The sequence below is a fragment of the Chlorocebus sabaeus genome, chromosome 8 (genome assembly GCF_047675955.1).
Source record: "Chlorocebus sabaeus isolate Y175 chromosome 8, mChlSab1.0.hap1, whole genome shotgun sequence".
Taxonomy (NCBI): Eukaryota; Metazoa; Chordata; class Mammalia; order Primates; family Cercopithecidae; genus Chlorocebus; species Chlorocebus sabaeus.
This window is the reverse complement of record NC_132911.1, coordinates 141,896,012-141,913,337: the sequence shown is the minus strand read 5'-3', so window position 1 is coordinate 141,913,337 and position 17,326 is coordinate 141,896,012. Positions and strand designations below refer to the sequence as shown.

General features: G+C 43.0%; 1 protein-coding gene across 3 annotated transcripts in view; it reads left to right on the top strand.

The window, feature by feature from the left end:
- Nucleotides 1-17,326, top strand: part of FAM135B (family with sequence similarity 135 member B) — a 352,320-nt gene that overhangs the window by 226,102 nt on the left and 108,892 nt on the right. For all 3 annotated transcript variants that reach the window (XM_073018372.1, XM_008001609.3, XM_038000098.2), the window contains exons 5-6: nt 2,871-2,941; nt 8,675-8,848. In XM_073018372.1, the coding sequence (XP_072874473.1) occupies nt 2,871-2,941; nt 8,675-8,848 (245 nt within the window). The remainder of the gene's footprint in view (nt 1-2,870; nt 2,942-8,674; nt 8,849-17,326) is intronic.

Sequence of the window (17,326 nt, the reverse complement as noted above, 5' to 3'; positions counted from 1 at the left end):
TTGGTAGAGGAATGGGTCCTTCATGTGGCTGGGCCCCCTATGGTTGAAAATGACAGCAATAATAATAGCTAACCTTTGTTGAGAATTGTCAGTTCAATTGTAAACAAAGCCCTTTATGTATATTTTTAAATTTTAATTCACACAATAACAATGCTTTGTGAGTAAATGTAATTATTTTACTCTCATTTTACAGATGAGAAAACAACAGAGAGGTTGACTGGCCCCAGGTCTCATAGATACGAAATGATAGAACTGAGAGTTGTACACATGTATCTTGACTTCAGAAGCTGCTCTCTTAGCTATCAGGCTGCAACAAATCCCAAGATAGTAGTTAAGAATGGAGGAGAAAACTGAGAGTCACCATTACGAGTTGAAACCAAGCAGTGAGAGAACGTCCAACCTAGAACACATACATGACCATGGGAGAAAGCTGAAGAAATGGAGCCCTTGACAGCATCTGGGATGTGGGACTCTTACTAACTGAGTTTGAGAAAATGCCTTTACCACAGGGAGCCTCAGTTTCCTCATGGGTAAATGCAGGACAGCCTTTCCTAACTCATAGTTTTATCCACGTTAAATAAAATAGTATACGTATAATGACAGTTTATTGCCTGCCAAATAATAACTCTTCTGTAAATATTAGCTTCTTATATTATTTCTACTAGTTTGCAGAACTGCTTCCTGTTCGTGAGAAAATGACCCTTGAATGGAGATGATGACTCTAATTGAGATAATGCAGAATAAAGGAAAATCATATGTTTGTATGGGGTGTGTGGGTGTGTGTGTGTCTTTTTGAAGGGGGGGTGGGTAGGATGTCAACAGCCAACCATGAAATAAATGTTTAGAAAAGGCAGTGACTTCATTCTGGAATATCTTGCAAATAAGATTCATTGAAGCATTGTAAAGTTATAGCCCAGCTCAATTGAGCCACAGCTTATCCAGGCCAATGATTTCTCTCCCAGTTCCTAAGGAAACTGCAGCAAGTTTAAAACTGGAGTTTACATTGAATTTTCATTACCCAGGCAAATGCGTGCTCAGAAGGTAGTTGGGAAGCTTACGTTGCCAGTCTCCCTCCCTTCCCGGTGACAAGAGGCTGCAATGCGTTCCTTGTGTGTTTGAAGCTAGGTTCATGATTATGCAAAACAAAGCTAGGAAAGGAAGTTATTTATAGCACTTGGATTCAGCAAAATGTTAACTTTTAAATGCTTTTTTTTAAATAACAAATTTTAAACCCTGGAGACCTAAAGATAAATTCCATCTGTATATCTCTCCATGAATTATGCTTAACCAGGAAGACACTTCCAAAGAGATCTTTGGGTAAGAGATTTCCATCTCAGGAAGATGAGGAGATTCTTGCAAAGAAATGAAAACCAAAAAAGGTGGGGATTGGGGAAAAAGCTTTATTTATTCCTCAAAGATGCATTGATACTTTCTATGTAGCAGACACTATTTCTGGAGCAAGGGATCAAGAATGAATTAGAATTAAAACTAGTCTCTCTCTTAATCATACAAGGATTACTGGGGACACTACACAAGAAAATAGCCAGGGGCTTTTAGATGCAGGCCAGATGGGTGTCAGTGAATACTGTGAATGGTGGTAGATGGGACAGCAATTACCTGATCTGAAACAGATCTGAAACAGATCAGGTAATTGAACCCTGAAACAGAGTTTCTAAATGAGTTTCTAAATGCCAGCCCAGCACTCCCAAGTCCAGGGTTTTGTTTTGCTTTGTTTTTTGCAGACGCTTAAAACCCATAATACAAATATGAAATTGCCTGAATTGTAAATGTTGCAATTTGTTGAAAACATTTTCAAAAATACTATGGGGACTAAACAAGACACATCAGCAGGCAATACTTGGCTCACAAGCTTCCAGGTGGTAACACCGCCTCCAAAATTGTAATAGGCACCATTAAATACCAAGATAAACAAGACAGGGCATTTTGTGGTTACAGATAAAAAGGGCTCCATCCTGCCTGTGAATGAGGAGGAGGAGGCCAAGTCCTATCACAGGTGTATAGAACTGACCCTGGGCTGACCTCTGAGTAGAGGTGGTGGCGAGATCTGGTATTTAGCAAGTAACACCCCCTTGAGTTGGGAGTGATGTTAAAAAAGGAGAACTAGGGGTACCATCTTCCAGGTATATAGGAGAAACTGGCAGGAAGAATAAAGATTCCTGTGTTTAAAAAGTATGTTTTCCTTTTTTATTTTTTCTTAAAACAAAGGATAAATGCAGCCATGGGTAGGACATAAAATGCCAGTGTCTTAAAGTGAAAATGGTTAAATACAATGGATTTCAAGACAAAAATGAAGAAGCTGCTTTCTTATGAAGCTGAGCCACCTGAAGAAGTAACTGCTTTCCCAAACATGAGCTTCTTCCTCTGGACACGTGGGCCATGATGCCTGCCCTGAGAGGACGCCTGAGGGTTAGAGATGACATTGTTCTGACTTAATCCCATTGCTAGCAAGTGGGATTTCACTGTGAGTTCACTGCTCCATCCTTCCCAAAGGAGGTGCTACAGAACACTTGACTCTTGCCCCAAATGGGATTCTAGATCAAATCCAAATGAGACTCTCGAAAGTCCTGCAATAAAGAAACTTGTTTAGCATTTTTTTTTTTTTTTTGCAAATTGACTTTCCCCAAACTGAGTATGTAAATCCCTTCTTTTTTTTCTTTTTGTGTAATACTCCCAGATATCCTGTTCACCCAGAACTCCATGAAACATACATGGAAGTTCTGCTTTCAGCATAAATGGCATTGATTTTTGGACAAGATGGTGTTTCTCTATTTTGGGAAGTAGACCAGCTAAGTATTTCATTTGGACAATATTTGACTCCTGAAATCCCTTGGACTTTGTTTCTTTTGCAGATGGAAGATGCGCTGAGTGAAGTAGATTTTCAACTCAAGGTGGATCTGCACTTTACGGACAGTGAACAGCAGTGAGTGTCACGGAAATGGAATTATTGAATTGTAGTAGCACGATGCTCTCCTCCCCGCTTCCCCACTCCTGGGATAGACTCATAGCCATGAATCTCAGAACGTCTCTCAGATAAGCATCTCCTGATAAGCTGCAATGTCCCTTACTCAGGGGTGTGGGCTAAGAAAGTTTGTGTGGTCATTTCAAACCATATACATTTTAGGCAGGCAGCTCAAATGCATACACAGAAATCTCATAATTTGTTGGCTTTATTAACTGGCACTTTCTCATGTCTGACACCTTCACACATCTTACAATGTGATAATAATTGGGGGTTTTAGATTAACGACCCTATGAAGCTACAAATGGCAAATCCCCTTCTGAATCAAAGGAGATTCTCTCAGGATTCAACATCTTTATGTGACATATCTGCTATTATGTTTCAACTCTGAAACTTGAAACTCCATTTATCTGTAACCCGCTCATTAAATAAGCAGGAGGCAACTTTCTTCTTCTCATAACTGCTTTCTTTCAGCTTGTTCTGTGGCCTCTTCTTCCTACCCTGGGCTGAGCTGTCAGGCCACTAAGCTGGGATATTTCCGCTAATAAGTAAGTCATCCTTTTTTAGGTATGAAAAGTCCAGTGAAGTATAATATCAGAACTCTAAACCTCATCCATTGTATAACTTCTTTCTGTTGCCTCCTTTCTCTACCTCACCTCCAGATCCAGGCTTTTCTAGCGTAGAAAACTCCCAGTGTAGGAACAGGGCATGGTGGGGGACTTCATATCCCCCATTTCTTCCCCACTGCAGTTTGCAGGCTTTGCAGGGTCAGGCACAGTAAGGAGGGAAACAGTGGAGAAAAGGGCAGGGGTTCATTTGTGAGTAGGATTGTCATATGGTAAACCCTGAATTGGCCTTAGGATGTTCTTGTGAATTCCTTAGAGATAGACTCCTTAGGTACCCCTGGCCAGAGGACTCTCACCCAGCCCCATCCCTGCAGTTATCTGATATAGTGATGCCTCACAAGAGACTGGGTGACTCATTTCTTGCAAGAAGCTCTTTGGGGGTGGATACTTTTCCAAAGCACACTCATCTGGCCCATGGGAAATGGACACAGACACTTTAACCCCCATTCCACATAACCTCCTCTGCCAAGCCTACTCACTTTTGTTTAGACCAATCCAGCCACCCTCAGCTTCTCTCCTGATGGCCTTTGCAGAATGAGTTGAGCACTAGGAACTGCATTCCCACTGTTCTAGGGGATACAGGGCAATCTCCCTTGAAGACCTCCTCTCTTGGCTTAGGCAAAGGGAGGAAAACTCCTTCTTTCTCCGTTCTGTTAGCAGAATCTCAGCATTCTTTCTCCGTTCTGTTAGCAGAATCTCAGCACACGCTGACCAGTATCTGCAAATTAAAGTCAATTCTCACTTCTGGTCTCTGTAACCTCTCCAACAAATGTTTCCCTTTTTCCTTTGGAGAATGGGGAATTGGGTAGCTGATGAGTCAATGCTGGCAGAACTGTTTCCCTCATCCCTTCAAAGTTCAGATTTGGCCAGGGGCAGTGTCTCATGCCTGTTATCCCAGCACTTTGGGAGGCTGAGGTGGAAAGATTGCATGAGCCCAGGAGTTTAAGTTTACGGTGTGTCATGATTGTGCCACTGCACTCCAGCCTGGGTGACAGAGCAAGACCCTGTCTCAAAAACAAAACAAAACAAAAAACAATAAAAAAAGGTCAGATTTCTTCGCAGAACTTCTTCCCCTTCTCAAGGACTGTCCTATCTCTGAAATCTGTCTAATCCGTTATGGGACTGTTCATAACATGAGGAGTTGAGTCCAAGGGGATTTGAACCAAAGATGGATGTCTACTGAAGTGTTAGGGACTTGATCGTGTATGGGAATTGAGAAGGGGCATCCACTGATGTGTAGCCAGTCTTGCCTGGTCCCTGGGCTGGCAGGAGTATCTGTCCATGGTTGTGCCACAGTCTGGGTTCAACTTCACAGATGCCTCATTTTTGTCTCTATCTGTACCCCAGCCCTCTGGCCACCTGCCTTTCTCATCACATCTGCTTTCTCCTTAGCAGGATAGTGTAGAGACTTGAGGAATCCTACCTGCTTCACCCCATCGCCAGGACTTGTTCTAGCACCATACTGAACTCAGAAGCCCTAAAAGAGGCTGGCCTTCTTCCCGAGCTATGAACTCAGAAGTAAAGCCCTGACGTTATGGTGCTCCTATTTTCCTCTAACCATCTGGGGTTTCTGTCATTAACACCTCCAGTAACCCACCCCGCCCGATCACTCTGTTCCACTTCCTTCCGAGACATTCATTCATAGCTTTATGGTAGACATTTCCAATTCATCACAGAACCTTGCTGCTAACTCCAAGCTCAGCCTAGAAATCAGCCTCCCACCTGCCCTCCATGTGATAAGCCATAGTGTACACAGTAAATAAGACTTTCTGTTCAGCAAAACAGTAGTTAATAGAGAGCCTGTATACCGGTGACTGGTTTAATCAAAGTGTATAAAACTCAGCAAGCTAGACTCTGCACTCATTAACTATAAAACATTGGGGAAGTCCCACACTTTCATAAATCTCAGTAGCTTCAGTTATAAAATAGATATCATTATAGAATATATACCTCATAGGTCTGTTTGATGATTAAGAGAGACAATATATGTAGCAGGCCAAGTAGGCAATCTGATGGATAAATGTCTTCTTGCTCTTTATGGCTTCCTAGTTGGAAGTGAGGCCAGGCTTCAATGTGTTGCTTCCTCTCCCAAGCACTTAATAATAATCAGGGCAAGGGTTTTCATGAACTATAAGATTAGCTAAGAGGAACAGGACGTCAGAGGCTGGGGAAGATTGAAAATGCCACATTTTTAAATTTTCATAAATTGAGTTTAAGGATGACAAGGCATCTGTGGCATATCCTGGGGTGGACATTAGGCTCTGAAACATGACCAAGTCATCTGGCTTCTTTAGCATCATATAGGCCTGGGTGGGAACAAAATGGAGAAGCAGAGCCTCTCATATTGGGACAGAAGAGCTCCTGCAATTTGTCTTGTCTGGTGGCTCTGAATGCAGGCGGGAGGATTCTGACCCCTGGAGACATGTGGCCTTGCCCAGAGACATGTTTGGTTCTCACAGCTGAGGAGGATGCCTGAGGGGAGATGTGAGCACAGTAAGGGCGGGGCTTCACTTCTGACTTTATAGATCCGAAAGAAGGCCAACCTCTTCTAGGGCCTTAGAACAAGTCCCAGAAATGGTGTGAAGCAGATAGGATTGTCACACTTAGATATTGCCGTCTAGTGAGTAAAGGCCAGAGATGCTGCTGCACGTCGTACAGTGCACAAGTCAGCAGCGCCCCCTCCCACCACGAGAAAGCATGACTCAGTCCCCAAAGTCAGTGTTATGAGGTGAGGAAACTCTGCTTTATTCTAACCTCATATTTGTCCTTGTTCCTCTGCAAAGACCCATCAGAACCTGTTTGCACAGGGATGGGGACCTCACTCCTTCACATCATGGCCCATTCTGCCCTGAATAGTTCTGCTGATCGGGAAATTCTTCTTTATTTCAAGGAACGATTCATCCCTGTGCATCTGCCCTCAGTAGACTTCAGTTTTATTTCTTGTGACCACCCAGACAAATCCCAAGTCTGGATGGCAGTTCAGGAAAGAAATCTTCTTGGCCAGGCACAGTGGTTCTCACCTGTAATCCCAGCACTTTGGTAGGCCAAGGCAAGAGGATTACTTTTGGTCAGGAATTCAAGACCAGCCTGGCCAACATGGTGAAACCCCATCTCTACTAAAAAATACAAAAATTAGCTGGGTGTGGGCTCAGGCTTGTAATCCCAGCTACTTGGGAGGTTGAGGTGGGAGGTTTTCTTGAACCCAGGAGGCGGAGGTTGCAGTGAGCCGAGATTATACCACAGCACTCCAGCCTGGCAGCCTGGGTGACAGAGTGAGACTCCATCTCAAAAAAATAAAAAAGAAACCTTATTTATGTCATTTCCAGGTTAAATACTAGGGCTATTTCTGTGTGTGTTTTTTGTTTGTTTAATTTTTTTGTTTGCTTTATTTCCCTTGTAAGAACTCAGACACTGTCCTATCAGTGCAGTCAAGTTTACCACCATCATTTCAGAGCTTAGAGACCTCCCTGCACCACTACCAGGACCTAAGTTTTATCTCCATTTTGTATATATCTCTTTAAGAACACAGGAGAGTTACCACCTCTTCATTCTTAATTCTTTACTCTTACTAATGTGGCTTAAATTCTTGTTAACATTTTTGCCATCTTTGCTACACTGATATGTATTTAACCTTCTGTTGTTCAAGCCCTAGGGATATATCTATGATTCATAGGAACCTGGGTCTGACTGGATTCAAAGCAATATTGAGCAGTAACTCAGAAATAACTGAATCAGGAAGACCTGGTCCAAGATTATATTTTTGTCTTGTGGCTTTAATTAACTCTTGTTGACTTTACTTCCTTTTCTACAAACAGAATAATGCCAATAAATACCTCCTATAATTGCCATGCAGATTAAAGGGAAAAGTACCATGTTCAGTTCATAATAAGCTCTCAATACATTGTAGCCAGGATTAAAAATAATGTAAATGTTAACACCTTGCTGAGATTCATGGGGTAGACCCTTCACCCTCTCCCCAACAGGTTTCTTTCTGGTACCAGGGGACCATTATTCATATGCAATCTATGGAGTCATCCTGAGCTCCAATAATTTAGCTGGCTCTTTCACTTGGCCTTTGCACACAAGCAACAAGGGTTTCAAGGAAGCAAAGCCTGTGATGTTGGTTCTTCAGAGGCTGCTTCCTCCATCTGGCCCTTTCTGTGCTTCATTTCCTTATCTATGGATGGAGGACAAGCATTTCCTCTCTGCTTTCCTCATGAAAGATGCTCCTCCCAGGTTTCCCTTGTGTTCTGCTTCAGAGAAATTTGCACAGCCCAAATGACTGGTTCTCAGGATTTGAGATTAGTGCTGGGTCTTCCTAGGGCGAACATGGCCCCAGGTTTTATATAGGCAACAACCAATCTTCTTTTAATCATCAAAGATGCTGTGGCAGTTGGTTTAATCTCTTAGACTCAGATATGTGTCAATTACAAAATACTGGAGCAGATATTGGGGAACCCTTGATGAAGCTAGTCAGATTATTTAAGCACTGTGCTTTGGGTATCATTCATTCTTTTGTTTGTTCAGTCAGTCAATTGTTCATTTTAATTTGGATTTATATTCTCAATACCTGCCAGATACTAGGCTAGGTATTGGGATTATAAAGATGCATTAATCATAGTCCCTTAAGTGGTAGGAATCTGTTCGAAAACATAGGCTCACACAGTCAGTGCAGCATTATGAGGAGAGTGCTGGACATCTGGACATCTATGGGGGAAATAAAAACGAAGTGGAAAAAGTAGGAGGCTTCAGTGTTGAAGAGTCTTGAAAAGCTAGTCTGTGCTTCCTGTCCATCACTGACACATGAGCTTGATGTCCGTGACAGTGCAGCATGTCACCAGATCTGTTGTGTAGCAGCTGTGTGATATCCAGTAATACCTCTGAACCCTGGTTTTCTCATCTGCCAGTGGTGGGAAAAATGATTTCTACCAGGCAGAGCACTTGCAGGACTGAATAAGATGATGTATGCATGGTGCTTGGCCGATGGAGAGGCTTATTACAGATATGCTAGGATGACAGCAGGGGCAACCCACCATTTCTCACATGAGCTCACATGCTTGCCTTCTAGGTTGAGGGATGTGGCCGGGGCACCGATGGTCAGCAGCCGCACGCTTGGCCTGCACTTCCACCCCCGGAATGGTCTGCACCACCAGGTCCCGGTCATGTTCGACTATTTCCACCTGTCTGTGATCTCGGTGACCGTCCATGCTGCCCTGGTGGCTCTGCAGCAGCCCTTGATCAGGTATGAAGTTTGGAGGCAGCCCTGATATGTGGGACCTACCTTCCATTGCAGGTGTGGTGGAGGGGCAGGGAGTTTTCCAGGAGAGATCAGCACACGCAAGGGAGTTGCTCTAAGGCTGCAGGTTTAAGCTTTGGTTCTCACTGAGGAGCATGGGAGGGAGTAAGGAGGAGGTCCCAAGGGGAGACTGGTGTGGAACCCGGAAGTCGAAAACCTGCAAACTATGGCTTACACCAGGAAGACTTGGAGCCTGGCTTCACATTTTTCTAACTGCACCTTCTTTGAGAAGTCATTTAATGTTCCTGAGCTATATAATCCTCTACAACAGGGACACTAATGTGTATCCCATCTACGTAAGATTTTAGTGAATCTCAAATGAAGATAGTGCCAGGCACATGGTAGGGGCTTAGTTTTCTTTTTCTTCCCCAAGTAGTCGTTTGTTCAAATGTAGAAGGTTCATTTGTTTATTTATTTATTTATTCAAGATGGAGTCTTGCTCTTGTTGCCCAGGCTGGAGTGCAATGGCACAACCTCAGCTTGCTGCAACTTCCGGTTCCCGGGCTTAAGTGATTCTCTTGCCTCAGCCTCCCGAGTAGCTGGGATTACGGGCACCTGCCACCAAGCCTAGCTAATTTTTGTATTCTTAGTGGACCTGGGGTTTCACCATGTTGGCCAGGCTGGTCTCAAACTCCTGACCTCAGGTTATCCACCCTCCTCAGCCTCTCAAATTGTTGGGATTCCAGGCATGAGCCACCATGCCCAGCCTATTCATATAGTTTGATTCTTCCCTTCAGTGAATTTTCCCAGAACATGTTCAAGATCATGTGAACCACTGAGGTTCTATGAATGTCCCAAGTGGAGGGACAGAACTGACAACATGTAGCATATCATACTGTGCTTGCCTGTCTTCATACCTACTCCAAGCATGGCCAGATCGGTGCATGAAATAATTTCAAAACATTACATATGCACATGGGCAAAAGTTGCATGTGTGCAGTGTTTATGCATAGAATGTTGTAGCTTGGCATTTCCAAAAGGAATCTTTCCTAATTTTCCTTTTCTGAATGGCTTCTCAGTGCTGAGAGTTTAAGTGCAGGTACAAGACACTAGAATTTTCACTACGTTTGCTGTTCCTGTCCTGAAGCCCCTGTTCTCTGCTGGGGTCAGAGAGTAGGAACTTAGTTACCCAATCTGACTCATGCCGTGTGACCAGGAGCTGGTGCCCCTGGAGGTGTGATCCAGTGACCACATCCATCTGCTGGGTTCCTTTCCTGGCTCCATTATTCTTTTATTCAACGGGTATTTACTGGGGGCCTGCTGTGCTCTAGGAAAAGTGTCAGAGAATATACAGTACATTCTACTATGGAATATAAAAATACTTTGGAATAGATCTTTCCCTCAGTGAGTTCACAGTCCAATGAAGTGGGCCCATTTGCATATGTGAAATTATAATATGGTAAATGCTGTTGTGGTAGAGATTGGTAGAAAATGTTACAATATTCACAGTTACAGAAACAAAGGACAGCAGACCTGACCTTGGGAAGTGACAGGAGATATAGAATCCAGAAAGCAGCAGAGAGTATTATCATCCTGTGAAGAATATTCCCAAAGGATATTCCCTAGCTCCTAATGCACTCCAAGGCTTGGCAAATCACATCCTCAATGCAGAGTTAAGGGCATGATCTGTCTGCCCTCCATAAAGTGAGGCTAGCGAGGTCAGGTCCTGGGATTAGCAGGCTGTCACTGCTGAAGATGAGGCAAGAGAAGGTGACAGACAGCCTGGGGTAGGAAAGGCAGAGCTTCCTGCAGCAGATTCTGGGGCCCTGGGATCAAATTGTTCTTTCATTGGCTGGAGTCAAGACCACCATCTTATCATCTAGCCCTACCACTTACTTTTTGGGGGATTCTTGGATAAGTCACCTAAGTTTTCTAGCATCTGTTTCAACATATAAGTCAATGAATGAGTCAAAGGAATTTCCATTTAATTTTATTTTATTTTTATTGTTTTTTTTTGTTTTGTTTTTTGAGACAGGGTCTCATTCTGTCTGTCACCCAGGCTAGAGCGCAGTGATGCAAATTCAGCTCACTGCAATCTCTGCCAACTGGGCTCAAGTGATCCTCCTGCCTCAGCCCCCCAAGTACTTGGGACTACAGGCAGGAGCCACCATGCCCGGCTAATTTTTTTTTATTTTTTGTAGAGACAGGGTTTCACCAAGTTGGTCATACTGGTCTCAAACTCCTGAGGTCAACCAATCCACCTGCCTCAGCCTCCCAAAGTGCTAGGATTATAGGTGTGAGCCACTGCACCAAGCCAAAAATTTTTAAAAAATGAGATGTGATACTAACCCAACAGGGATGATGAGAAGGTGCAATGGGATGAGGTGTATAGTGCTGCGTGTGGTGAAAACATGCTTCCTTCAAGGTGGGTGGCAAAAGCTTTGGCCACTTCTAGAGAGGCCATGTCTGGAAACTCTGAGATAAATCAAGTCTGGCATCATTAAAGTCTCAGAGTCTGGCAGAAACACATGTAGACCAAACTCTAATTCTAAGCAATACCTGTTAAGCGAATGGAGTGGGAACCCAGTGTAGGGTAGGAATTAAAGGGATGGTTTTTAGGGTTAGACAGACCCACGTTGCAAATCTCAGCCTCCTGCTTGTTAACTCTGTTAGTTTGAGCATGTGAGTTTCAGTTTCAGTACATACCAGAAGGCTTTTAGAAGGATTAAATGAGACAGCACATGTAAAACCCTTGACCATTAATTCAATTGATTATTATTTAGCACCTCTCATATTCCAAGCCCTCACCTAGGCCTCATGTCTAGTACATAATAAGCATTTAATAAATGGTATGTAATCGTTAGCATGGGAAAGAAGCAACTCTACTTCAGGGACATGAGAGAAATCTTTCTAGAAGAAACGGTCTTTGTGCTACACCTAGAGGACAAGAGACTGTGACAGTGAAAAGTGAATTTGGGATGGTAAATTGGAGTTACAGTTTAATACAGTAATTAATGACACATTAAAGAATTGAGAATCTGTTTATTGTGTAAAAAGGAGGCACTGAATGTTTTCAGCAGGAGAGTTACCCGGTAAGATCTATGTTTTGTAAAGACTCCAGCAGCTTTGAGTTGGTTAGACTGGAAGTTACATCAGATTAGAGGCCAGTTTGTTAATGAAAAGTGTTTATGCCAACTGAAAGGGCAGAGAGCAGGTGTATTAGTCTGTTCTCACTCTGCTATGAAGAAATAATTGGCACTGGGTAATGTATAAAGGAAAGAGGTTTAACTGACCCACAGTTCCACAGTGCTGGGGAGGCCTCAGGAAACATACAATCATGGTGGAAGTGGAAGAAAACACATCCTTCTTCACATGGCAGCATCAAGGAGAAGTGCTGAGCAAAAGGGGAAAAGCCCTTTATAAAACCATCAGATCTTGTGAGCATTCACTCACTATCACAAGAACAGCATGGAGGTAACTGCCCTCATGATTCAATTACCTCCCACCAGATCCCTCCCACCACATGGGATTATGGGAACTATAATTCAAGATGAACTCTGGGTAGAGACATAGCCAAACCATATCATTTCACCCTGATCCTTTCCAAATCTCATGTCCTGTCCTTACATTTCAAAACACAATCATGCCTTTCCAACAGTCCCCCAAAGTCTTAATTCGTTTCAGCATTAACCCAAAAGTCCAAGTCCAAAGTCTCAACTGAGACAAGGCAAGTCCCTTCTGCCTATGAGCCTGCAAAATCAGAAGCAAGTTAGTTATTTCCTAGATACGTTGAGGGTACAGGCATTGGGTAAATATATCTATTCCAAATTGGCCAAAACAAAGGGGTTACAGGTCCCATGCAAGTCCAAAATCTAATAAGGCAATAATTAAATCTCAAAGCTCTGAAATAATCCCCTTTGACTCCATCTCTCACATCCAGGTCATGCTGATGCAAGAGGTGAGCTCCCATGGCCTTGGGTAGCAATGTCCCTTGACTTTGCAGGGTACAGTCTCCTCTACTGGTTGCTTTCATGGGCTGATATTGAGTGTGGCTTTTCCAGGCACATGGGGCAAGCTATCGGTGGATCTACTATTCTAGAGTCTGGAGGATGGTGGCCCTCTTGTCATAGCTCCATTAGGCCATGTCCCAGTGGGGACTCGTGTGGGGGTTCTGACCCTGTATTTCCCTTCTGCCCTGCCCTAGCAGAGATTCTCCATGAGGGATCTGCTCCTGCAGCAAACTTCTGCCTGGACATCCAGGAGTTTCCATATAGCCTCTGAAATCTAGGCGGAGATTCCCAAACCTCAATTCTTGACTTCTGTGCACCTGCAGGCTCAACATCAAGTGGAGGCTGCCAAGGCTTGAGGCTTGCACCCTCTGAAGCCATGGGCTGAGCTATACCTTGGCCCCTTTTAGTCACAACTGGAGCAGCTGGGACACAGGGCACCAAGTTCCTAGGCTGCGCATAGCAAGGGGGCCCTGGTCCCAGGTCCTCAAAACCATTTTTTCTTCCTGGGCCTCTGGGCCTGTGATGGGAGGAGTTTCCAAGAAGGTCTCTGGAATGCCCTAGAGACATTTTCCCTATTTCCTTGGTGATTAACATTGGGTCCCTCATTACTTATGCAAATTTCTGCAGCAGGCTTGAGTCTCTTTCTAGAAAATGGGTTTTTGTTTTCTATTGCATCATCAGGCTGCAAATTTTCCAAACTTTTATGCTCTGTTCCCTCTTGAAAGCTTTACCACTTAGAAATTTCTTCCGCCAGATACCCTAAATCATCTCTCTCAAGTTCAAAATTCCACAGATCTCTAGGGAAGGGGGAACATGTTGCCAGTCTCTTTATTAAAGCATAGCAAGAATCACCTTTGTTCCAGTTCCCAAGAAGTTCCTAATCTCCATCTGAGACACTTCACCCTGGACTTCATTGCCCTTATCACTATCAGCAATTTGGTTAAGGCCATTCAGCATGTCTCTAGGAAGTTCTAAACTTTACCACATCTTCCTGTCTTCTGAGCCCTCCAAGCCTCTAGGAAATTCCAAACTTTCCCACATTTTCCTGTCTTCTTCTGAGCCCTTCAAATTGTTCCAACTTCTGCCTGTTACTCAGTTCTAAAGTCACTGCCACATTTTGTGGTACCAGTTTACTGTATTATTACATTCCTATACTGCTATAAAGAAATACCCAAGGCTGGGTAATTAATAAAGAAAAGAGGTTTAATTGACTCACAGTTCTGCTGGGCCGAGGTAGCCTCAGGAAGCTTACAATCATGGTGGAAGGGGAAGCAAACATGTCCTTCTTCACATGACAGCAGCAAGGAGAAGTGCTGAGCAAATAGGGGAAAGCCCCTTATAAAACCATCAGATCTCATGAGAACGAACTCACTGCAGGAGAACAGCATGGAGGTAATCACCCCCATGATTCAATTACCTCTCACTGGGTCCCTCGCACAACATGTGGGTATTACAAAAACTACGATTCAAGATGAGATTTGGGTGAGGACACAGCGAAACCATATCAGCAGGCTTCACTCCCATTTTATAATGGGGGCCCTGATACTATCCTAATGAGAATTTGGGAATCAGAAATCTTAGTAAAATGTTTAACCTTCCGACCAAAAGAGTCTTGCAAGTTTGTCTGCAGAAGCCTTGGTGGAGTGAAACACAGATATAAATTCACAGTAAGGGCTAGATTTCTCCAGGGATGGGGGTAAAAATAGAACTGTCTTCTGTCTTCTGGATTTTGCAGGAAGAACTTCTATCAGTTGGATCACAGCAACTGGAAACAAAGGGAACCCTTTACGCTTGTGGGAAATGCCTGTCAAATAGGGCAAGCACTAACTTTTCCAGAAAAGTGGTTAAATCCAATTATCATGAAACAGGTGTGAAATTAACATTTAACCTCCAAAACCCCTTAGCCTTCACTAAAACAAGCTGAAGCAAAGAATCCATTTTTAACTCCCAAATGGATATGATTAGATTTCACTTGAGGGATTCAGATCCACCAGAAAAGCTAATTAAGTAAATAACAAGTTATTTTAGTTGTTAATCTGCAGTCTGTCCAGTGAATGTGCCAGGAATATCCACATACACACTTTCTACTTTTCTTGTGGATGTTCCTTTTATCCATCTTCCACGTAAATTATAGAGTTTCTTCAACTTGCAATTCAAAAGAAATCAGAGCAGTGATTCTATTTTATTATATGTGTGGTATTAACAACAGATAGCTCCTAGCATTGATGGAAGCCTTGCTGCTTGACAGACACTGTACTGGAAGCTGCCCCTAGCTTATCCCATGGGACCCCCACAACCACCAAATGGCTAGGGTGCTGGTATCAAACCTTCTGACAGGAAGAAGCAGACGTAGGGAGATTAAAAACTTGCCTTAGGTCACACAGCCTTTAGGGAGTTGAACCCTGAGAGGCTGGCTTTATTGCCCCCTCACTGATTGGCCATACTCTGAGGATCATCTCTAGACAAATTCTTTTTTTAATTATTATTATTATTATACTTTAAGTTCTAGGGTACATGTGCATAACGTGCAGGTTTGTTACATATGTATACTTGTGCCATGTTGGTGTGCTGCATCCATCAACTCGTCAGCACCCATCAACTCGTCATTTACATCAGGTATAACTCCCAATGCAATCCCTCCCCCCTCCCCACGCCCCATGATAGGCCCCAGTGTGTGATGTTCCCCTTCCCGAGTCCAAGTGATCTCATTGTTCAGTTCCCACCTATGAGTGAGAACATGCGGTGTTTGGTTTTCTGTTCTTGCGATAGTTTGCTGAGAATGATGGTTTCCAGCTGCATCCATGTCCGTACAAGGACACAAACTCATCCTTTTTTATGGCTGCATAGTATTCCATGGTGTATATGTGCCACATTTTCTTAATCCAGTCTGTCACTGATGGACATTTGGGTTGATTCCAAGTCTTTGCTATTGTGAATAGTGCCGCAATGAACATACATGTGCATGTGTCTTTATAGCAGCATGATTTATAATCCTTTGGGTATATACCCAGTAATGGGATGGCTGGGTCATATGGTATTTCTAGTTCTAGATCCTTGAAGAATCGCTATACTGTTTTCCATAATGGTTGAACTAGTTTACAATCCCACCAACAGTGTAAAAGTGTTCCTATTTCTCCACATCCTCTCCAGCACCTGTTGTTTCCTGACTTTTTAATGATCGCCATTCTAACTGGTGTGAGATGGTATCTCATTGTGGTTTTGATTTGCATTTCTCTGATGGCCAGTGATGACGAGCATTTTTTCATGTGTCTGTTGGCTGTATGCATGTCTTCTTTTGAGAAATGTCTGTCCATATCCCTTGCCCACTTTTGGATGGGGTTGTTTGTTTTTTTTCTTGTAAATTTGTTTGAGTTCTTTGTAGGTTCTGGATATTAGCCCTTTGTCAGATGCGTAGATTGCAAAAATTTTCTCCCATTCTATAGGTTGCCTGTTCACTCTGATGGTAGTTTCTTTTGCTGTGCAGAAGCTCTTTAGTTTAATGAGATCCCATTGGTCAATTTCGGCTTTTGTTGCCATTGCTTTTGGTGTTTTAGACATGAAGTCCTTGCCCATGCCTATGTCCTGAATGGTATTCTTTTCACCTCGTTTGCCTCGGAAATTGCTCTCCTGCACACACTGGCCTGAGTTTTCCTGCATTGTATTACATCTATTGGTTTCCTTTGCTCTCTAGACAAATGTCTTAAGGTGAAGGCTGTGCCTTTATCATCTTCTCATCCTAGCACCTAACCCACTGCCTGGCATATGGTATGGGCCTAATACATATTTGAATAAATGAATTAAACAGAAATATAATGCTAAATTTATTTTCCTGTCAATATTTTAAGCAGGAACCTGGATCTCTTGGATTAAGCCCTTCCACAAATGTTTCTTAAGCACCCATAGTGAAGATGGTGAAGACATCATCTGGGGTTATTTATTGTCAAGACTCTCTTTGCCATCAGAGACTTTAAATTTTACTGAGGGACAAAAACATGCCTAGAATATAGTATCCACGATATGACAAAACATCCATTAGAAAAGAAATTGAATAGAAGAGATCTAAAAAATAATACGAGAACCAGTAAACATTACTGGTATATCAATTGATGAAAATCAAATAGGTAAAGATAGAGGAAGATGACCATAAACTCAAATATGATAAATTTGAATAATCACACATCTTTTCCTAATCTCCTTTGATCCTGACATTGATCATTGCCATCACATGTCCATTAATCTTTGGATTGCAGAGCTAGGCAGGAACTGTGCATTTGTGAGCTGAGTAGGTTATGGTCTTCCCAATTAGCATTGACACAGTGAGTGCTTTCTGGCTTATGACAGTCTTTGACATCGTATTAGATTCTTGTGTGGATCATGGAGGAAGATGGTTTATGCTTTTCCATAGAAGAAAAGAGGTCCAGGGAGTGGGACGAGGGGGTGGAAGGAGCAGTGACAGGACTCAGACCTTGTCCGG